The sequence below is a fragment of the Armigeres subalbatus genome, unplaced genomic scaffold, assembly GCF_024139115.2.
Source record: "Armigeres subalbatus isolate Guangzhou_Male unplaced genomic scaffold, GZ_Asu_2 Contig41, whole genome shotgun sequence".
NCBI classification, from domain to species: Eukaryota; Metazoa; Arthropoda; class Insecta; order Diptera; family Culicidae; genus Armigeres; species Armigeres subalbatus.
Window position 1 is genome coordinate 305,898 of NW_026943162.1, and position 23,344 is coordinate 329,241.

Genomic DNA, 23,344 nt, shown 5'->3' on the forward strand with positions numbered 1-23,344 from the left:
CCATCTTCAAGAGATGCTGCGCCTAGCTGCTCTTCCGTTGGGAGTGCCACTTCCAGCTGCTGCGCGTAGTCTTGGGCTAGTCTACCGTCTTGTAGCCGCCCAATGTTAAGCCGCGGCGGACGACTCCGACGCGTGTTGATCACCGTCGAGAGTTTTGAGCGCAGACATACTGCGACGAGGTAGTGGTCGGATTCAATATTCGCACTGCGGTAAGTGCGTACGTTCGTGATGTCGGAGAAGAATTTACCGTCGATTAGAACGTGGTCGATTTGGTTTTCCGTTTCTTGATTAGGTGATTTCCATGTGGCATTGTGGATATTTTTGCAAGGGAAGAAAGTGCTTCAGACTACCATTCCACGGGAGGCGGCAAAGTTGATGCATCGTTGGCCGTTGTCGTTCGATACGGTATGCAGACTATCCGGTCCGATGACCGGTCTATACATTTCCTCCCTTCCTACCTGAGCGTTCATGTCACCGATGACGATTTTGACGTCCCGCAGTGGGCATCCATCGTATGTCTGCTCCAGCTGCGCATAGAACGCTTCTTTCTCGTCGTCGGATCTCCCTTCGTATGGGCAGTGCACGTTGATGATGCTATAGTTGAAGAAACGGCCTTTTATCCTCAGCTTGCACATCCTTGCGTTGATTGGCTGCCACCCATTCACGCGTTGGCGCATCTTTCCCAGCACTATGAAGCCGGTTCCCAGCTCGTTGGTGGTGCCACAGCTTTGGTAGAAGGTAGCCGCTCGATGCCCGCTTTTCCACACTTTCTGTCCTGTCCAGCAGATTTCCTGCAGCGCTACGACATCGAAGTTGCGGGGATGTAATTCATCGTAGATTATCCTGTCGCAACCTGCGAAGCCTAGCGACTTGCAGTTCCATGTTCCAAGCTTCCAATCGTGATCCTTTATTCGTCGCCTAGGTCGTTGCCGATTGTATCGAGTCGTATTATCTTCTATGTCGTTCGTAATAGTTGTTTTTAAAGGCGGCTTATTGGGCCTGCGCAAACCTCCTGTCTCGTCGGAGGGCCGTCGTGTCAGTGCTGTTTAGCGTCCCACCTAACACCAGGACTTGGGCTTGTGCGCCTTGAGCGGCACACGGTCGCTTTGGTGGGGCCTACTTGCGCATACATGCAGCTTTTTATAGAGGTTTAACAGGGCCCACTGTCAAACCCCACCACATCCTAGGCAGGCGCCACAACTCGCAGATGGCCTGGGGAGGGATCGTCAAGCCCTTGGACATAGTCCCTGCTGCCCCCCTGCAGTCAGAGCTGATGTTGGGTAGCTTTTGGCTCTAAGTCAACCAATATTGAGTAAGGTATTGGTATTGTAGATACAAGCTTGATATGCGCATCGTTTTATGATTTTTTTTAAATTTAATCCCAGAGGAAACGTCCCAGAGAAGGAGTTCCCGAAAGAATTTACTATTTACTAAAATTTTACTAGTATTTTGTAGATGGATTCCTGCATGGATCTTTAAATGAAATTAAAGAGGAGTTACCAAATCAATGCCTGAATAAATTTCGGACTGAATTCATGATGGAATTTTCAAATAAGAACCTGAAGGAATTTCCTTAGGAATTCCTCAGAGAGTTTCCAACGGTTTTTTAAAGGCATTTCAGAAGGAATTACTGAAGGAATATCCAAGGAAGCTTCTAAACGCATTTTAGAAAGAATTTCTAAACGATTTTCGGAAGTATTTCGAAATAGAATTTCAGTAGATATATTTATTAGAGTCTCCTACGAAATTTCAAGATTCCTCCAAGAATTCCTTCAGAAACTCCCCTAGCAGCACATTTCAATCAAATCTGGTTACAACAACTTGTTTGTGACCAAATTCGATAACATATAAGTTCCGGAAACAGATTTGAAACATGTGTGCTACTCGTGTCCCTCAGGAACTTCTTCGAAATCTCTTTCTGGAAATGTTCCAGAAGCGCCGTCTTTAATTTTACCAGTAATTCATTATAAAACTCCTCCGAAAATTCCCCTGAAGAACAATCCAGGAATTGCTTCGGAAACATGAAACGGATCCTGTAATTCTTTCGGAAACCTTTCCAGGCCTCTCTCAGAAATCAATTCAAAACTTTTCTTTAGAAAATTTATTAGAAACGCCTTTTAGAATTCCTTCTGCGGTTCTTTTAAAAATTCCTTCAATTGATTTCTGAAAAAATCCTGTTGGAATTCCTTTAAGAAATGTTTGACTAATCCGTTTGAAATTCTATCAAAACATTTTGTTGGAAATGCCTTCATGAGTGCTTTCCGATATTCTCTCGGGAATTACTTCAGAAATTCCTTCGAAAAATCCCAATTGAAAACTTCTCAGGTGTGAAAAGTAGGACGATTGTCGTTGACGATAACTTCTAATTTTGGAATTAATTGATAATAAACACAAAATTATCATCTTAATGTAAACCTTACCAAAATCAATTGATTGTCTACAATAAAGCTTAATATGATGTTTGGCATTGTTTTTTGATGTTATGTGTAGAAAAAAGCTCAAAAAGTAACGATAAAGGCTTTAAATCGAGATACAATTATCGAACAATTCTCACTCGCTAACGAGTTTTTATCAATTGATTATTTGGATATCATAGTCGAGAAAATTTCCAACCCAAAAATTTCCTATACTGGGAACGAGCGGGCCCGCAAAGTTTATCTGTAAATATTTTACACTAATATCTAAGTCTCGATTCTCCTCTTGTGAATTTTATCCAACTTGTGCCGCAAATTATCCACTGTCCGCTCATATTGTGTAATCAGGATGAAGTTGTAGTCGACAACTCCCGCCATCCGGTTCGCCCTTTGCGCTGTGCAGTCTCGGACACGGAACGTGCTCCACCGTGAGTCATTCAAGCCGTTGCAAATGGAGAAATGGCACGTGCTTTTGTTTTGTTTTTCTCTGGGCTGTGAGAAAGCTTCATTACTGCTGCCGGCACGTAATGTTTGTTTTTGCTCCATTCCAATCCAATAAGACATTCCACCGCATAACGGTCGCAACTCGACCAGTTAGTGTGAAGGTTAGCAATGCCCTTTATTAGCTGAAATATCTTCAATTTCGACATCCACTGACTCCACAATCATGGGTCAAGCACTAATATGAGTCATTTCCATTTGACCTACATGTAAAATGGAGTGATCAACTATTGTTACAAAGTGACCCATATATGTGGGATCAGCGTACCAAAAGTTTATTTTTGTAAGACATCCTCAGGATGATTAATAAAAATAAGAAAATTGCCTGGAATTACGGATTGTAAAGTGAGTGAAAGTTGGTTGCGCGATTTATCAAAAAAGATAAGTTTCGTATCAAACTTTAGATTTTTTTTAATGCATCAAATGACATTTCGGTAAAATTTACCGAATTATTTATCAGATTAAGACCAGTCACCACGTTCTACTCACGTCTTAGCGTTTCTCAACAATTCTTCCGAGCAACTTCCTATTTTCATTACATATTTACTTCGTTTTTTTTCAGTTCTATTAGGCGGCTTCCGTGACGAACTACTTTTTTTCCTTTTAGGTGTCTCGCGATTTTGTCACGTTTCAAACGGCACCAATATACATCACCGAGCCAAGCAACAAAGGTCCACGCGTATAATGTGGTTATTTTTAGGCAACTCATTCAGTTTTTTTTCGTATACTGCTTTCGTCTATTACGTTCACCCTTCGTGGCTCGCATATTTCTTTACAACGACCACGCCGAGTCCGTCGCGCTTTTATCTGTCTTTCCGTTTTTAGATTGTTATTGTAGATTCGTCGTAGGTAGCCCCCTCTTCCGCGTGGCAGTCCCTTCCGCTGCTCCAGGTATAATTCGGTCAAAAAATTACGCCATTACGCGCTGGTTTGTCGGTTCGACAGCAACGTGCCTAAGTGCTTACGAAAGCGGATTCCATATGGCAATGTGCTTCCTGGCCGGCCACTCGCCAAGCTTACTCAGCGCAGCGCGTCAACCAGCCTGCAGCCCCTCCTCGTCATTGGTGTTTGATTACACGATTCTTCAATATTGAAATGGAAATGCGCTAAGGGTAGATGTATCAGTTGTGGGCATAATCAAGTCAGAAGTTAGGAACAAGTCCACGAAATATTTTTAACGTATAATTAGTAGTTCATTGTTGATGTGGCTTTTTGTGAGGTTTAGCTTAAGCTGTGCATACACTGGATTCGCTTTTCACGCGGTTTGATTTTGGTTCTTCGGATTTATTAAAACATTGCACCCCATAAAAAAAAATCGAATAAAAATTAAGAGGTATATCGAATTGGAATCCAAGATTAGGATAGCCTAAATGTAGATCACTTATGATTTTTGATAACCAATTCTGATCATCATTATGACGTGTAATCTAAACCAGACATATCGCACAAATCATACCACATTTGTGCTAGCTGATAACGGAATACCATTTTCTGTGATAACAAGCTCGTATCTTCACAAAAATCATACTCATTGGCACCCTAATCGATACCCACTACTGGCACTTCTTCCCTTCAGAATGGTTCGCTCTGCTCCCCACCGGCTATGTTTACGAGCAGGTTGATGAACGAAACCCTCAGTTCTGCGCTGTGTTTGTCTGCACCTTGATGATGAATAATAATATATAAATCGTGATCGTGGAGGTCCAATTCAACATTCAAACCGGCATCCACCGCCGCCGACGACGATGTTTAGGTTTGCTGTTCGGTTGGGGAATTGTATGCATTACGTCAGCAGAAGTGTAAAGCCAAGCACTGCCGTCCGTTGATGTCAGTCACTGAGACAGTGAGGCAGCGTGTCATCGTCAGCGCGCATGATTCCTATCATTCATTTTGGTACCGCCGGCCGCCGCCGTAGGGGAAATGTACAACTGTTTGGGTGGAATACCTACGTAGGTACATAATATAGCTATACTACATGCCTTACATCGAGATGGAAAATACAGAAAAAGATTGTTGACGTGTTTTGTGACACGAAATGGGGAATAATGTCAAATTGAAATTGTTGTTCAATTATTAAGCAGACATATGACATTGGTTGAGTATAAATGGCTCAGACGAGAACAAGCGTTGGAATTTATTTCAAAACAACTTTAATATCGTCAATAAATATGGTGAAATGAGGCAAGAAACGGATTTAGATCAAAAAAATTACGTATACTTTCAATTATATATTTCTCGATAATAGTGTTTATGTTTTTGCTTTGTCATGCATCGAGAAAAAAATTGATTCACTTTGGATTACTACCAAGACAAAATATAAGAACAAGCTTCAAAGAGTATTTAAAGAAGCATTATAGAAAAGGACTTAAAAACGTACTCACCTCTCACAAGTGGGGAAAAGATCTCGCATTTCCGAATGCTTCCTTTGGATTGCGGAAATTATGTTCCATGCACTTTATTAAAATATAATGAGGCTAAGTTTACCGGTTATTAATTTTTATAAAAGGTACCGGTCGACAAAATCAGAACAATTTCGGAATGTTCATACAAAAAGCTCATTATTCAAAAGTTGATGCACCATGCGTCTCCACCTGCCCATACGTGTTCTACCCTTCTGGGAGGTTCCTGAACCTTTGAAAAACACTCTTAAAGACATAAACATATCATCTTGTCAAATTTACATGTTTTGTTTTACATCTCATCTCACGGGATGTCATCTTGTTCTCGAAGACTGGCGAAGCTGCTGAATAGTAGCCCATTGTGGCTTGATTGGTGCTTAGCGATGAACCTTTCTTAATTATAGTCGATGGTGTTACTACTTGTTGAAGCTGACCGCAATGATTCGGATGATTTTGGTACTACATAGCATAGTTACGGTGTACTTCGTAGTTGAGACACTAGTTATACTCATATTTTTCTTTTTAAATCCCTATTCAAATTACTAACAGAAATCAGGGTGGGTAAGATTCTTCAATTAAAATTTGGGACATAAATCACAAAATCATGAGAATTACTACTCCTGGTCAAGCCCTTCTTTCACCGTAACTTGGGATGGGAATGAAGTGTTGATGTAGTACTTAATTAATTCCCCCCGACTCAGCGACGCCCTCAAAAGTACCACAGAGTCGGATATTGCTTAAGGCATTCGTTGGGTTTTCTATCTTGAATCTTCGATATTATATCGGGAATTTTTCAAAAAATGTCAGGAAAAATGTGGGAATTTTGAAAACGAAGTTTAGTGGTCACCCTGAAATTATTGAAAGAAATTAACACTGGTCGACACTAAATTTGTATTGCGATGCTCATGTGTTGCATTTGTAGTTCTGGATCTCTGAAATCGGCTGGCTACTGGCGTTGGTTGTTTGATTAGGAAAATTCCGAGATTATTTGGTCACAAAGTAAGAAGAGTATCATCGCTTTAACGGCGTTGAAGTCACTTGCATGTTCAGATAAGTTAAAATACTTAGTTAGAACGATAATCTATGATATTACAATATCTAAATGTCCCCATGAATGTTTTTCAGGCAAAAATAACTCAGAGGAAATGTTAGGTAGGGATGGTTTGATTTCGGTTTGAAACCAGGTGTAGTTGCCCTGGTTGACCAAATGATCTGAACTCCAGAACAATTTGGAGAAACTAGAACACCTGCTTTGAACTAATTTGGACTGCACATAACACACAAGGACTCTTCGGACTCGTATGGACTGGCTGGGTTTATTTTCGTTTTGAAATTTTTCCTAATCAGTCAATTTTACCAACATTGAATTTGGTAAATAGAAATTTTCAACATTTTAAATGACAGCATCCGTATTCCAGCTAATCTAACAAAGAAATGGTGATCCCTAGAATCATCACAAACTGGCAAACTACAGAAAACTAGATGAGGTGGATAAGACAACCGTGAAAGAATTGTAAAAATCGCTCATGAGTCGCCCGGAAACCTGCTGTTTGAAATCATGTTTCTAAAGATTTCTTGATCGCAGTATTCGGCATGTTCGGCACTTCCCAACATGCAATTAGGTTCAGGTTTGCCCTAGTACAAGTTCCAAATAAATGCTTGTTCATTCATTTAATAAAACGGATGAGATGAAAACCGTTCGTTGAAGAAATTGGCCCTTGAGCGACTGATGTTCCGGAAGGTGACTGCTGAAGAGCAGAAGATGGCCCTCATGAATGCCTTCGTCGAAACTAGCCACAAGGTCCATCAACAGTATTCGGCTCTAGAAAAGGAAGTAAAATGTTGTTACAGACAGGGCTAGCGAGCGCAGTTTGGTCGACAAAGGAGATAAAGCCGCAATAATCGGTGACATTCGTCTGTTGGTTCAATCATCAACATCAAAGTTATCCTTAAACGAATACAGGAGAAGATAGACACGTGCAGGCAGAATCCTGTGTTGGGGCCTTCCTTAGCCGTGCAGTAAGATGCGAGGCTACAAAGTAAGACCATGCTGAAAGTGGCTGGGCTCGATTCCCGGTCTGGTCTAGGACATTTTCGGGTTGAAAATTTTCTTTTCCCTGGACATGAATGTACCATCGAGTTAGCTTAATTATATACGAATGCAAAAATGATAACTCGGCTTAGAAACCCTGCAGTTAACAACTGTGGAAGTGCTTAATGAGTACTAAGCTGCGAGGCGGCAATAGGGGATGTAATGCCAATAATAATAATAATAATACATAAGAAGAAGATGGTCATGTGCTACGCTCCGTACCATCCTAGTGCAGGACAATGAATTCTAAGAGTCCATCTATTCCCGGGTAGACGATAATAGCTGAATAATATCAAATGTTGATTAGATAGCACCATGAGATATGGACATGATTGATATAAGAGATAAAAGATCAGACGACAATATCAATATTTTGCACTAAAATATCATAAGGAGATCAAATTATGCTATTTGTAATAAGTGATCAATATCACATGCCATTAGTTTGTTCTTATCCATAGCATATCTTGATATTTAAATGATATTTCGGTGCAAATTTTTGATATTGTTGCTTGTTCTTTTATCTCTTATATCAATCAAATCCATATCATGTTTTGTTATTCTGTTCATGACTTCTGCTCGGGTTGACTACGAAAAATCTCTCAATCGTCTGAATTACCAAAAAATGGATGCCCTGAGACCTGCATAGATAGAGCTTTGTCTAACCATATTCTGGTAATCACTGAGATGAGGCAAGAATGTATTCTATCATCGTAATCAATGAGTTCTTTTTGGGTTGGATTGAACGTGTACCAAACCGTTGGCTGCTCTGGCAGCCCTACTGTGAAGCATGTAAACAACTTTCGTTAATGATTTCGCCCCACAAATGCAACGGCGCTTTGATATGCAGAATAAGGTGAACGAAGGGGTCCAACACTCCTCTATATTGGATTTCATCTTCATCCAAATCGTTGGAAAACAACACGAGCAACTTCTTCAACTTTACGATAGCAGGCAAGCAGTGGAGACCCAAGCAGTGAAACGAATTTCTTTCCAAAAGTAGTTCATGCCATTTTTGATCCATAGAATCAAACTGAGTACGCCTTCAAACACTGTTCTGTACCAAGTCATTGAAAAATTCAAAATATTTTATGCATTTTCAATCCATTTTGATCCAAATCCATTCCAAATTGGATAATCCTTCACAAATTGTTATGTGTCAGGTCATCCAAGTATTTTCTGGAGTATACGCCTCCATGACTGTTAGATATTCCCACAGATGGTTCATGCACTTTGTGATCCATAGAATTAATTTAGATAAATTAAATAAGAAAACAAATCCAATTTGATTCAAATGATCACTAAGAGCATGCTCCATTTCTTAAAGTAGCAAATAGATCTTTCGTTATGCGGATTGACCTCAGGACCTGTACTCCAATTCTTGACATCTTTGGATGGCCTGGCATTGAATACAAACAGTAGTGGACAAAACATATGCAACTGATATTTACTTAACATACAAAACATTTATCTTCAAAAAGTCAACCCTACACTCTTTCCCACATTAATAGGACACCTCCTTTTTAATGAAAACCTTTTATTTCTGTTGCACTGGTCTTCACCATTTGTTTTGTGTAGAGACGGAAGTTTGTGTTTAGAAGACAATGTTTAGCTAAATTGAACCAGCTTACTCCATTTGTTAATTCATTTAAAAATAAATTTGTGAAAAATTACTCGCAAGGCATTACATTCCAAACTGGGACGATGCCGCCTCGCAGCTTTATTCTGTGTTCCAGGCCTGGTAGCTGGTCACTTTTTAGTGACTTGGTCACTCTTTTCGGGCAAGTCACTAAAAAGTCTCTTTTTTCGACCTCATGTCACTAAAGTCACTTTTTCTCGCAAAAAGTCACTATTTTCAACTATTTTGAAACTAGTGATTAAGATTTTTTTGAATAAAGCTTTATGTATACGTCGGATGATGCTCTGATCATGGCGCAAATAAAATTACGGATCTTGGAAAAATGAACGCTCAGAAACTTCGACTTTATACAGTAGGGGAAAGGTGGGAAGACTTGATTCCTTGGGAGACTTGATCCCTTAGGAGACTTAATTCTCCGCTATTTTGCCGAGAGCTATAATGCCGTGAATTGCATTTCTGTCCCATCTTTGCTGGGTTTCCTATTCATATGGGGCAAACATGCGATTCACGGCAGTATAATAGTATTGTTATAGCGTTTTTTATTATAGATCCTCTAGACAAATGATCGTTATGTGGCGAGCATTTTTTTACCGACAACCTTATTTACTCGATTATTTACTGTGTTGTTTTTAAGAGGCCACGCAAAATTTGAACAACTTCTCCTAATAATGACAAAATGCTATCATTGCTATGCTAAATGATCTTCACTGATAAAAATGCCAACACACCACTACATTTTCCGGATAATTGGATTTTGATTTGTTGCCACACTATGAGGAGGCTTGACCTATGAGACTTGAGAAGTTTGGCAAAAACAATTCAAGAAAATATAAATTAATCTCAAGCGGCTATTTTCTTTGAAGATGTGAAAGGTGTAATGAAGGGTTTGCTCCAAAAAAAATTTTTTTTGGTTGGATATCAAAGAGAATCAAGGCTTCCCAATTTTGAAGATTGCATGCGCTATTGAATTCCATAGCAAAAATCGTTCATGAATACGCACAGCAAGTTGGAAAATCTGCGTAATTTGGAAGAAAAATATTTAAAAGTTCAGAGAGCATGATTCTGCAGGTCGTGCGTTCAATCCCAGGCTGCTTGTACCTTGAATCTTCATAATTTTTGCTTCGTTTTCTACCAAAGCGATCCGTACTGCTGTTATTTTTGCACTTAAAATGATGATAAAACGATGATACTTTTATGCCCAGGGAAGTCGAGACAATTTCCAATCCGAAAATTGTCTAGACCGGCACCGGAAATCGAACCCAGCCACCCTCAACATGGTCTAACCGCTAGGGAAGAAGGGCCTCGATCATTTTTATACACCTAACTATCATAGCTCTCTCTCGCTCTCGTTAGTGGAACTTGAAATATTTGATTAGTTGGTCAGCAAGATTTCAGATTCACATGATCAATCAGTTGCTGCAATTATCAAAGTCGCCAAGTACTTTACTGAAACTCGCGTGCCAAAATTAAGCGTTCTGATGTTATGTTAACACCCAGGAACTGTCATCAGTTTGCTTGTGTGCTTTATTTAACTAAAAACAAACTTTGAAATAAACAGCCGTTCAAGTAATTGAGGTAATAAACTAAAGAGGAAGATTGTCGCTGTCGTTACTGGCGAAACATATTTTGCTGGCGAAGCTAGGGCGCTAAATGCTGCTCCAGGAATTGCTCCGAAAGTTCCTTCAGAAATTCCTCCGGAAGTTCCTCCAGGAATTTCTCCGGCAGTTCAAGAATTCCTCCGGAATTTCCTCCAGGAGTTCCTCCGAAAGTTCTTCCAGGAATTCTTCCGGTGATTCTTCCAAAAGTTATTCAGGAATTTCTCCGGAAGTTCCCATATGAATGATTCTGGATGTTTGCTCAGGAAATATCCGAGAAGTCCTGTAACTTTGTAAATAATTATCCATAGAATTTATCCAAAAATTCTTTCTGGAGTTCCTTCTAAAGCTACTGCAAGAACACTTAATAAATTACTTCGCAAACCCTACAGAAATTACCACGAGGACTTTTCAGATATTTCTACTGAATTCCTTCCGAAATTCACATGGAATTCCACTAAACCCTCCTCCCGGGAATTCTTCCAGAAAATTATCCAGGAATTCTCGAAGAACTTCTTATGGATATTAAATTGCCAAATCTAGATCAAGAAAATCTCACGCGCATTTCTCTGGGAATTCTTCCAGAATTTCCTAGCTCTAAACTCCTCCAAGGATTCTCCCGGAATGTCGTTTACAAATAAATTATTCTGGAAATTATTTCTCCGGATATTTAGGCACTCCTACGCAAATTCCTCCAAGAATCATCCTGGAAATTCTTACGGAAACCACTCCAGAATTTCTCCAAGAACTCGCCCAGAAAACCTTACAGGATTATGAGATTATGAAAATACTCCGAAAACTCTCCCGCTTTTTCTTCAGAGACTGCTTTAGGAATTCTCCAAGAATTCTCTCAAAAATACATACAATAATATCCTTTAACAGAATTCCTTCAAGAACTCTTCCAGAAATATCGCAAAATGCTCTACTGGGATAAATTTTGGAAGGAACTCCTCAAAGAGTTTCAATAGAAATTCTAGAAGTTCGTTAGTTCTATTAGTTCACAAAGAATTAAAAAAAATTACGATTTTCCAAACCATTTTAAAATGGAATTCTGAAATATTTTCATACCGAAATATTCTAGTACATACTGCCGATGAAGTTTTATTAATCTTTCATTTAATTTAGAGGCTCATGCCGCTCACTTAAATGAACTATTTTGTACATCACTATTTTTTTGTCATGGAAATTTTTATTTAGCTATTTTTAAATTCAAGACAGTGGAGAACGATTTTTTTCAATGGACAGCTAATGTTTAAGCAATTTGATGAATGGCTATACTGCGCCCACTCGAATATCAGTCCCATACTGTTTTTTCGCATACTAAGATAATAGCCATTGAAATTCCAAATCGCATCTTCAATATAAAACTTTCAAAAATCTAATAAATATATACACCTTACTATCATTTGTGGCTTTGGATTTCAAAACTTCACGAAACTGTTCTGGCCAACACAAAATGATGCTTGTCAACAAAACATGTCCGGGAGTTGTTATTTATCAAATTCTGGCTCATGTTTGCGTGTTACAATGATACATAATACTTAACACGTAATCCTACTTCTCCTTGGACTTTTTCAAAGATACTTGTTGCGAGCAAAGCATTTAACACTTTTAACTGCGTCGATTGGTATATAACACTATCCAGCTTTCTGCGAGTGGTAATGGCCGCCAACTTGTCTGTGGGCTAGTCCATATACCACGTGGACAGGTTTTTGTTAGTTTTATATATCCCCCTTCTCCGCGTGGACAATTGCTCATATAAATTTTCAAAAAATTTAATGAATCATGGACATTTTCCATACCCTCCCTCCACCGAAGTTGTCCACGTGGTATATGGATCGCCTCTAAAATGTCTGTTTTTGGAGTGAACATACAGCCTTTCGGTACACTTAGAGTACGAGAAAGGCAAAAATAAAGGAAGTGGGGTAAAAATTTAAATACTCGGCTTAAAAACTTATTGAAAATAGGATGTAGTTTTCAAGATAGCCTGTTTTTGGCTGTATTGCATAATCACTCTAATAAATTTTAAATTAATGGATGGGGTTTTACCGAGATGCACCAAATGCCAACAAAAAAAATCCCATTTATCTATCCAAGACTTTGATTAACAGATTCAATTGATCACAAATCGTCTCGGATATCCCGCAACCTCATAACTGTGGATATTGAGCAAATGTACATACGCATGAATTGATATGAAATTATTTCCGTTTATCTTTTACAAACAAAATTTTACATTCAAAAAGCAGCTTGGTGCAAATATGGATCAGTAAATATTTGTTGACATTCGCATTGTGCCAATTTTGAATTTGATGGAACTTTTCATGGATTTTGTTTCCCTCCAACTGGGGCAGAATTTTTGATTATCGTTGTTGAAATCCTGTGAATAACTCCGGTTATATAAAACATGGGGAAAAAAATCGGTAGGAAATATTATGTGACGAAAACATTACAAGTACGTACATTTATAGCTATCTCTGCAAGAAAGAGTTATCTACAAAACCCGCTGACAATCATTGAACTTCATTCGCCCGAACCGCAATTTCCTCCACTTGCAGGTTTATTGACCTTGCTGATTGTAAATCGTAGCCAAACGATCAAGGTCAATATCAATTCAGTGCAACGACGCAGTTGGTCTTCATTCCGATAATAGTTGTCACGTGCAAACAAGCTGCAAGCACACAGAGGCAAAAAAAAGTATAAATCAAATAAGGCACTGTTTGCGAACCCTCTTTCTTCCCCTCGGTTGCGCATTCCTACCAACTAACTATGACGTAATTCCGAGCAATAGGAGTGAGTCGTCAGCAGAGTTCCTCCGTGCTGCTGCTAAATTACGTGTGTACACAAAGTTATCATGCGAAGCAAAACAAAATTCAAAACCAACTTGGCCACGTTCCGACACATGAGCTCGCCACGCTGTTTTTTTCTGCTCATTTCAGCTGTTCACACAGTGCCTACTATTGACCGAATGGCGGTTATGGAAAATTATTACACTAGTTTTCAGCGTTTTTAGGCTACCAACTAGTGTAATAATTGCTTCAAAAATATATTTTTTTCCATTTTCAATAAAATAATGTGCTTAGAAAATGTTTGTTAGTAGTATGTAAAGGGATGATGCTTTTACATTGTCATATCTATGTCATATCAAGCAAATATGTCATATCAAGCAATTTTTTATCCAAACTTTTACACTATCAATTGTGTGAAAAAAAACATTAAATTGGAGTTGTTTTTATAAGTCTAGAAGAAATCTCATACTACTGCTCTTATTCCACTGATTTGGGCTTGATTTCAAGATTACTACATTGATTACATTTTTCGTGAACTAGTGTTGTACTGCCATTGCTTCGTACCACTGCACTGATAGCCCCGAACTGCGATAATGACACTCATTATATGGCATATGGCGTATGTGGAGCGTTGTGTTCTGAGTAAATACGTACTATCAACAGCCAATGGAATGCCCCGAGCTTATCTCACTCGACGATTATTTCTACGTCTAAAGCCTGTAGAGCGAACTTTCCTTCTGCTCGGTCATCTTTCACTATCGACCGGCAGTTGTTCGTCGTTGTTGTTTAGTATGCTGCTACTCGCTTATCACTTATCAGCGTGGCAAAGGTAGACATTGCGGCTGATAACGCTCCTTCTATTGTATCCGCGACCGACTGATGCCAGCATGTCTATGTTTGGAACACTGTTGATTAAATACACCTCAACGACTCCCTGCATGCAGGGTTACGTGCTCCTAACGGTTTAGCGACTTTGTTCCCGTTGCTGAATAATCGCACTGTTTGTACACTGAGTGAGATTAAACTTTCGATTCGTAACCTCCTAATCCGCAAATTATTTGCGCCGTAGTGTAGCGCAACAACCGACACGTTTGTATCATTTTTCTTTCTTTGTCGTCGTGTCTAATTGCAGTGTACCCGACCGTGATACCGATTCCGCCAGTTTCGATGGGCGATTCTACACCACCAACCCCATCGGTGGCTCCCCTTCAGAGCCCCATGGCCAATCTAATGTCGATCACCGAAACGCTGCCACCTGGTAGCCCACGCAACGGCCCCAGCCCACCGGGACCGCCACCACCACGAACGGCTTCCCGAGGCTCCCAACATTCGCCCAACAGTTCCGGTAGGTGGTTTTCTCCCTCGACTCTAGCTCATCAACAATCATCGCATCTTCGTCGTAGCAATATTACAGATATCATAGAGCAAAACAAATGTCGCTAATTACTTAAGGTTATTCAACCTAGTCTAGTATCATGAATAGTAAATTAAATTATATAAATGAACTAACATATTTATGTTCATTCCGTCAGCTATCACGCACCAACACAAAAACCCTCCATGCTTTCTTATTGTTGCATGAATTCTCGCCTTGCATGATTTTCTGTACCTCATTCTGTTGCTCGTACGAATCTTCTTCGACAAACATTCGACGGTAACTCAACGTCTCCGTTCCGTTACAGGTTCGTCCAGTGGTAGACGGTCGTCCGGTTCGCGGCACGTATCCAGTACAACAGTCACATCAACCGAGGCAGCGCAGTCGAACTCTGGCGGTGCTACCACTCCGAACGGTAGCGGTCCCAACGGTAACGCAGGCACACCACCGGTCACGCTCGGACCCCTCGGACAACCTTCCATAGCTCAAGGTCCGCCCGGTCAGCCCCAACAATCACAGCCCGGTTCGCAACCTCCATCGGACGGCGTCGCCGGACCAGCGGGCGCGCCCGGTTCCGGCGGACCGGGAGGTCCCGTCGGACCTGGCCCAGTAGGACCCGGAGCACCACCGGGAATCAATGGTCCCGCACCGAACAGCGCACCCGGTGGACCTGCCCCCGCTCCCGCACCGAATCCGACACTCAAATGTACCCTCTGCCAGGAACGGTTGGAAGACACGCACTTCGTGCAGTGCCCCTCCGTCGGGCATCACAAGTTCTGCTTCCCCTGCAGCCGCGAGAGCATCAAACGACAGGTACGTTTATTCTTCGTTGGTGCAACAAATATCTCTTATCGTATATCAGGATTCTGAGATAACTATAGTGTTGCAATTACAACTAGGATCCGTTTTCGAGTTCTATGTACGTATCGTGAAATCTGTTACGGCTACTTTCCGATCCAAACTTAAATTTTAAGGGAATGTCTTTTATGTGCAAATTGTGAGATTTGTTTGTTAGTACTCCGAATTAATAGAATGCCGAATATTATAGTTCAAAGGTATTCTTGTTGCTAGGACTAAACTTTTTGAGGTAAAAGTCCAAAGGATGTTAAAACAGCTTCAAAGACTAACAACTCTTTAATTTACTGGTGGAATGAGAAGCACATCAATGGAAATAGACCTGCGCGCTGATTTAAATTTTACCGGCGGCGGCGTTACGCCGTTGATTATCGGCGGCGGCGGCGTGGACCAATTTCAAGCGTCAAAAATTATCCGGAACTTCCTTAGAAATACCTCCACGAATTAATTTTTCTACGTCTTCCTGGACATTCCTCCAGATATTTTTTCGGAAGTTTCTCCAGGATTTTGTCCGAAAGTCTTTCAAGTTCCTCCAGAATTTTGTCCTCACGTTCCTCCAAAATTCCTTCGGAAGTTCATCCAGGAGTTCCTACGAAAATTTCTCCAGGATTTCTTTATGAAATTTCTCCAGCATTTCGTCCGGAAATTCCTCCAGGATTTCGTCCGTAGGTACCTCAGAATTTTGTCCGGAAGTTCCCCCAAGATTTCGTCCAGAAGATCCTCCAGAATATTGTCTATAAGTTCTTCCAGGAACTCCTTCGGAAGTTTATCCGGGAATTTCTCCGGAAGTTCCTCCAGGATTTCATGCGCAAGTTCCTCCAGGATATCGTCTGAAAGTTCTTCCAAGATTTCATCCAGGAGTTCCTCCAAGATTTCGTCCAGATGTTCCTTCAGGATTTCATCCGGAACCTCAACGATTTTGTCCGTAAGTTCCTTTAGGATTTCGTCCCGAAGGTTCTCCATAATTTCGTCCGGAAATTCCTCCAGGAAGTTCCTCCAACTATTCGTCCGGAAGTTCCTCCAACATTTTGTCCAGAAGTTGCTCCAGGTTTTCGTCACAAAGTTTCTGCAGGATTTTTTTTCGATAGTTCCCCAAGACTTGATCCGAAAGTTCCTCCAGGATTTCGTGTGGAAGCTCCTCCAAGATTTCGTACGGAAGTTCCTCCAGAGTTTCGTCCGGAAGTTCTTCCAGGATGGCGTCCGGAAGTTCCATCAGGAACTCCTCCGGAAGTTCCGCCAGGATTCTTCCGAAAGTTCCTTCAATATTTTGTTCAGAAGTTCCTGCAGCATTTCGTCCGGATGTTCCTCCACGATTTCGTCCGGAAGGTCCTCCAACATTTCGCCCAGAAGATCCTCCAATATTTCGCCCACAAGTTCCTCCAGGATTTTGTCCAGAAGTTGCTTCAGGATTTCGTCCGGAAGTTCCTTCAAGATTTCGTCCAGAAGCTCCTGCAGGATTTCATGCGGAACTTCCTCAACGATTTCATCCGGAAGTTCCTTCAGGATTTCGTCCGGAAGTTCCTTCAGAATTTCGTCTGGAAATTCATCCAGGATGTCGTCCGGGAGTTCTTCCGGTATTTCGTCCAGAAATTCCTCCAACATTTCGTCCGGAAGTTCCTCAAACATTTCGTCCAGAAGTTCCTCCACGGTTTCAACCAGAAGTTGCTCCTGGTTTTCGTCCGAGAGCTCCTGCAGGATTTTTTTCGGTAGTTCCTCCAGGACTTGATCCGGAAGTTTCGTACGGAAGTTCCTCCAGGAATTCGTCTAGAAGTTCCTCCAGAGTTTCGTCCGGAAGTTTCTTCAGGAATTCATCCAGAAGTTTCTACAGGATTTGGTCCGAAAGTTCCTCCACGATTTCGTCCGGAAATTCCTCCATGATTTTGTCCGGAAGTTCCTCCAGGATGTCGTCTAGAAGTCCCTCAATAAATTCCTCCGAAAGTTCCTCCAGGATTTCGTCCAGAAGTTCCTCCACCATTTCGTCCAGAAGTTCCTGCAGGATTTCGTACAGAAGTTCCTCCAGGATTTCGTCCGGAAGTTCTTCCAGTATTTCACCCAGGATTTCGTCCAGAAGTTCCTCCACGGTTTCGTCCAGAAGTTCCTCCAGGATTTCGTCCGGAAGTTCCTCCATGATTTCTTCCGAAAGATCCTCCAAGATTTTATAAAGAAGTTCCTCCAGGATTTTGTCCGGAAGAACCCCCAACATTTCGCCCAGAAGATCCTCCAGGATTTTGTCCAGATGTTCCTTCAGAATTTCGTCTGGAAGTTCCTCCAATATTTTGTCCAGAAGTTCCTCCAGGATTTCGTCCAGAAGTACCTCCAGGACTTGTCTGGAAGTTCCTCCAGGGTTTCGCCCAGAAGTTCCTTCAGGATTTCGTTTGGAAGTTCCTCCAGGTTTTCATCCAAAAGTTCTTCCAGGGTTTGCTCCAGCAGCTCTCCAGGATTTTGTTCTTCAGTTTTTCGTCCGAAAGTTCCTCTAAGTTTCTCCAGGATTTCGTCCGTTAGTTCTTCTATAAATTCCTCCATTTCCTCCAGAATTTTGAACGGAAGTTCCTCCAGGATTTCGTCTGGAAGTTCCTGCAAGAGTTCCTACAGGATTTCGTTTGGAAGTTCCTCCACGATATCGTCCGTAAGTTCATTCAGGATTCCGTCTGGAAGTTCCTCCAGGGTGTCATCGAGATGTTCTACTAAGATCTCGTCTGGCAGTTCCTCCAACATTTCGTCCAGAAGATCCTCCAGGATTTCGTCCTGAAGTTCTTTCAGCATTCCGTTATGATGTTCCTCCAGGATTTCGTCCGGAAGATCCTCCGGAATTGCGTCCAGAAGTACATCCAGGATTTCTTCCAGAAGTTGCTCCAGGTTTTCGTCCGAAAATTCCTCCAGGATTTTTTTGGTAGTTCCTCCAACACTTTATCCAGAAGTTTCTCCAGGATTTCGTGTAGAAGTTCCTCCAGGAATTCCTGTGGAAGTTCCTCCAGGAATTCCTGTGGAAGTTCCTCCAGGAATTCGTCCGAAAGTTCCTCCAGGAGTTTCTCAGGATTTCGTCCAAAAGTGTCTTCTGGATTTCGTCCGGAAGTTCCTTTAAGATTTCGTCCAGAAGCTCCTGCAGAATTTCATCCGGAAGTTCTTCCAGGAAGTCGTCCGGGATTTCGTCCTGAAATTCATCCAACATTTCGTCCGGAAGTTCCTCAAACTTTTCGTTCAGAAGCTCCTCCAACATTTCGTCCAGAAGTTCCTCCACGGTTTCGTCCGGAAGTTGCTCAAAGGTTTTCGTCCAAGAGTTCCTGCAGGATTTTTTTCGGAAGATCCTCTAGAATTTCGTGTGGAAGCTCCTCCAGGATTTCGTGTGGAAGCTCCTCCAGGATTTCGTACGGAAGTTCCTCCAGGATTTCGTTTAAAAGTTCCTCCAGAGTTTCGTCCAGAAGTTCCTCCAAGATTTCGTACAGAAGTTCCTCCAGGATTTCGTCCGGAAGTTCTTCCAGTATTTCACCCAGGATTTCCTACAGGGTTTCGTCCGGAAGTTCCTTCGCGATTTTGTCCGGAAGTTCCTTCACGATTTCGTCCGGAAGTTCCTCCTGGATGCCGTCCGGAATTTGCTCCAGGATTTCTTCCGAAAGATCCTCCAAGATTTTGTCCAGAAGTTCCTCCAGGACTTTCTCCGGAAGAACCCCCAACATTTCGCCCAGAAGATTCTCTAATATTTCCTCCCGGATTTCGTGCACAGGTTCCTTCAGGATTTCGTCCGGAAGTTCCTCCAGGATTTCTCCAGAATTTCATCTGGAAATTCCTCCAAGATTTCATCCGGAAGTTCCTCCAGGATTTCTTCCGAAAGATCCTCCAAGATTTTGTCCAGAAGTTCCTCCAGGATTTTATCCGGAAGAACCCCCAACATTTCGCTCAGAAGATTCTCCAATATTTCCTCCCGGATTTCGTCCAGAGGTTCCTTCAGGATTTCGTCCGGAAGTTCCTCCAGGATTTCTTCCAGAAGTACCTCCAGGATTTCGTCCGGAAGTTCCTCCAACATTTCGTCCAGAAGTACCTCCACGATTTCGTCTAGAAGTTCCTGCAGGATTTCGTCCAGAAGTTCCTCCAGGCTTTCGGCCAAAAGTTCTTCCAGGATTTTGTCCAGCAGCTCTCCAGGATTTCGTTCGGTAGTTCTTCTATGATTTCGTCCGTTAGTTCTTCTATGATTTCCTCCATTTCCTCCAGAATTTTATCCGGAAATTCCTCCACGAGGTTCTCCAGGATTTCGTCTGGAAGTTCCTGCAAGAGTTCCTACAGCATTTCGTTCGGAAGTTCCTCCACGATTTCGTCCGTAAGTTTATTCAGGATTCCGTCCGGAAGTTCATCCAGGATTTCGTCCGGAAGTTCCTCCAGAATTGCGTCCAGAAGTTGCTCCAGGATTTTGTCCGAAAGTTCCTCCAGGACTTCATCCGGAAGTTTCTCCAGGATTTTGTGTAGAAGTTCCTCCAAGAATTCCTGCGGAAGTTCCTCCAGGATTTCATTCTGGAGCTTGTCAGGATTTCGTCCGGAAGTTCCTCCAGGATTTCACTTAGGAAATCCTACAGGATTTCGTCCGGAAGGTATTTCATGAAAATCATTGTTTTGCGGTATCATTTACAAAAAAAAGAGGACGACTAAAATTTTCTTAAATTTCTGGTGTTAAATCGGGACGTGATAAAATCGGGTCGAAGACGTGATAAAATCCCAAAGACAAAATCGGGGAGTGACAAAATCAGATCAACACTGTATACGAGAAAAGCAAAAAGTGTGGGTACCTTTTGAAATTTCAAGGTCCTAGGTCCGATATTCAGAAAACTCGGAAGAAATTGAGAGATCCACGATACAATTTTTAATTTAGGGATCCCGATGATATGACAAACTTGAGATTTCAAGAGAATTAAAATATTCAAGTAAACACCTTAATATTAGGAAAGTAATCCAGATAATTCAAGAAAGATTCCATGGAAAAGTTCAGATGTTTTTGATGAACTGTACGCTAATTTACTGATTTTAAATGAAAATAATGGAAGAGCATCCAAGGAGATCATAAGGAAACTGCCGATTTTCAGGACATCTCCTCTGGTATCATACACTAATTTTTAATTACGTAAAATACTTATTCAGAGAAAGGGTTCTGCCAAAACAAAATTAAAAACAAATACGATTTAGAGGAATGGGTTGAAAGGCCAGAAAAGTCCTTTACGTACCTAATAATAATAAGCCTTTTTTCAGAAAATTGAAATTATACAATTTTATAATTTTAATACATGTCTTATCACCTATAAAACTTAGTTATTCATCCTGCAATTCTATTTCCTCCCCCGCAGGGCTCTGGCGCCGAGGTGTACTGTCCGAGTGGTGAGAAGTGCCCGCTGGCCAACTCGACGATACCGTGGGCGTTCATGCAGGGCGAAATCGCCACCATCCTCGGCGAGGAGCTGAAGGTGAAAAAGGAACGCGAAACGTAGAGCCGCCACCACCAGGCGCATCATCGGCACGATGTTGGAAGTTCTGCCGCTGCCAGTGGTGATGAGTCGATGACGTCCTCCTACCGTTACTTGTACTATAACAATAGCCACAGCAACAACAACAGCAGCAGCAGCAACGAGATCTACCAACAGGACGTGGCGGGGGGTTGCGGTCCTGCTGCTCCGTCTCAGCAGCAGCTGTACTACCGTCATCAACCCCCACCACTGCAGCAACAGCCTCAGCAGCAACAACAGCAGCAGCAGCATGGTCAGTTGGTTGTGGCTGCGTCAAGTTATTCCACTGCTCATCAGCCTTCAGCACAATCCATTGTTTGGGAGTTTGGCAATGCCGGAACTCATAGAGAATTTGAGTGAAAAACGGACATTTTTTCCCATGTCGTTTGTGGGGCGTTAGAGAATGGTCCAACTTTCGCAGCGAAAGTTTGACTAGTTCTACAAAAATTTATAGGTTTAAGAAAAGAATCTCTGAGGGATTTTGTCAAAATTGTTGGTAATGCCAGCAAGATGAAAGAAGAATTTTTGTATGCATACCATTTTTGGGATACAATAACAGAAAAAGAAAAATCAATTGTTGTACATAATCAAAATAGAATAAGATGGAGCAAGAAAAAAAACGCGAGTAAAATAATGATTGCTATTTCGTGGTGAAATTAAACTATTTTGGTATATCTCGTGCAACTCCATCAATCGCATGGAGCGGGATTTAAAATCACACAAACCACGCTATTCATTTTAAATTTTCCTTTTTATTCCTTTGGCAGAATTGCATCGATGTTGATGCAATAAGGATGATCGGAATCCTTAGTGAGAATCAATTACAGTTACAGTGAACGTTGGAAGCGCGAAACTATGTGAATAATTAATTTAAGAGAATAAACAGACAAATACATACTTATATGTTAGAAACAACAATAAGGAAGGTAATCCCCTTACAATTGATACGTTTGTTTTACAGAAAGATTTTTTAATTAGTTAAGAATTTTATATTTTATAGTGCCCGAGGAGGCACGCTTGAATAAAATCTACAAACAAACAAACCCTTACACAATAGCCAGAAAATAAACCGTTGCTAACATATAATATGGATGTAGAAGCCAGTTCATAAGGTGAATTTCGCGTAGCATAGTTCAACTTAAAACATTTTTTTGTTTTGTGTAAGGAATAACATAAGAGAAATAAACTTTGTAACGCAAGAAGTGAAACAAATCAAATAACTCTATTTTAAGAGTTGACTTATTTAATTTTTTAAACCCTATTATTCTTATTCTTACTTTAGGAGCAAAATACAACCATATATTTATGACTATTGGTATAGTTTATCTTTCTTTTTATTTCAAACAGACTACTTGTACATAGCCGAGAGGAACTAATGCGAAAAAGAGCGAGAATGTGGAACATTATTTGTTTTTTAATTTAACAATTTTAAATGGACAGAGAAAAGATAGTGAAGAAAACAATGTTAAACCGAAAGCAGAGGATTTGTAAATACAGATGAAAATTATTGGTCTTACAACATTTTGTGTTCCTTTATTTATTGCTCCCTTTTGGTTTCTTTAGTTATTTGTGGTGCATGACTAACCAACAACGGCAATGCTGGTCAGTGCCGGGAAGTGTCCTGTTCGATTCTGTTCTGTGTTTGCCCCGTATCCTTTCAGCTGTTTGTCAATATCCTACTTCACAGAGCTATCATGAGTGGATATCTATTGCAGAAATCGTTTGGCTTTAGGCATTAACTTGAGTTCCGTTCCGTTTGATTCATATAGGGTGCATGGCTCAAGCATTAGCCTAATATGCTGTGGTTGAGCACATTTATCGTTGTAAATCTTCATATATTGAAGCTTTAACCAAAATTATGCCATCAGGCAGCTTGTTTGCTTTTGGTTAGTACGCCAAGTAGTCAGGAACTACCATTATTGTTCAAATCTCGTATTTAAGCATTAAGCCATCAAAAATCTTGAACGAAAAGGACTTTATGTTCGGCAAATTTTCCTAATCTTAGCTCTGGTGGTGAATGCTTTTTCAGCCCATGAAGGGTTGGTGCATTATCCACTATAAATCCTTTGTAAAAGCCGTAAGGTAGGCAGCTATAATGTGCTGCTTCAAATGAAAATCGTTAGCTGTAATTTGGCAACAAGTGCTCCAAATATTGCCCAAAAGAGTGTTGATAACTCGTGTCGCTATACTAATAAAAATAAT

The 23,344-nt window shown here is 41.0% G+C and overlaps 1 protein-coding gene across 7 annotated transcripts in view; it reads left to right on the forward strand.

The window, feature by feature from the left end:
- The window catches only part of LOC134204118 (interferon regulatory factor 2-binding protein 1-like), a 145,020-nt gene extending 122,359 nt beyond the window's left edge, over positions 1 to 22,661 (forward strand). For 5 of the 7 annotated variants that reach the window (XM_062678941.1, XM_062678943.1, XM_062678947.1 and 2 more), the window contains 3 exons: positions 14,562 to 14,774; positions 15,112 to 15,617; positions 20,987 to 22,661. In XM_062678941.1, coding sequence (XP_062534925.1) covers positions 14,562 to 14,774; positions 15,112 to 15,617; positions 20,987 to 21,127 — 860 coding nt within the window. In that variant the 3' untranslated portion in view covers positions 21,128 to 22,661. The remainder of the gene's footprint in view (positions 1 to 14,561; positions 14,775 to 15,111; positions 15,618 to 20,986) is intronic. The other 2 variants (XM_062678949.1, XM_062678951.1) reach the window with 1 other exon arrangement.
- The last annotated feature ends 683 nt before the right edge of the window (positions 22,662 to 23,344 follow it).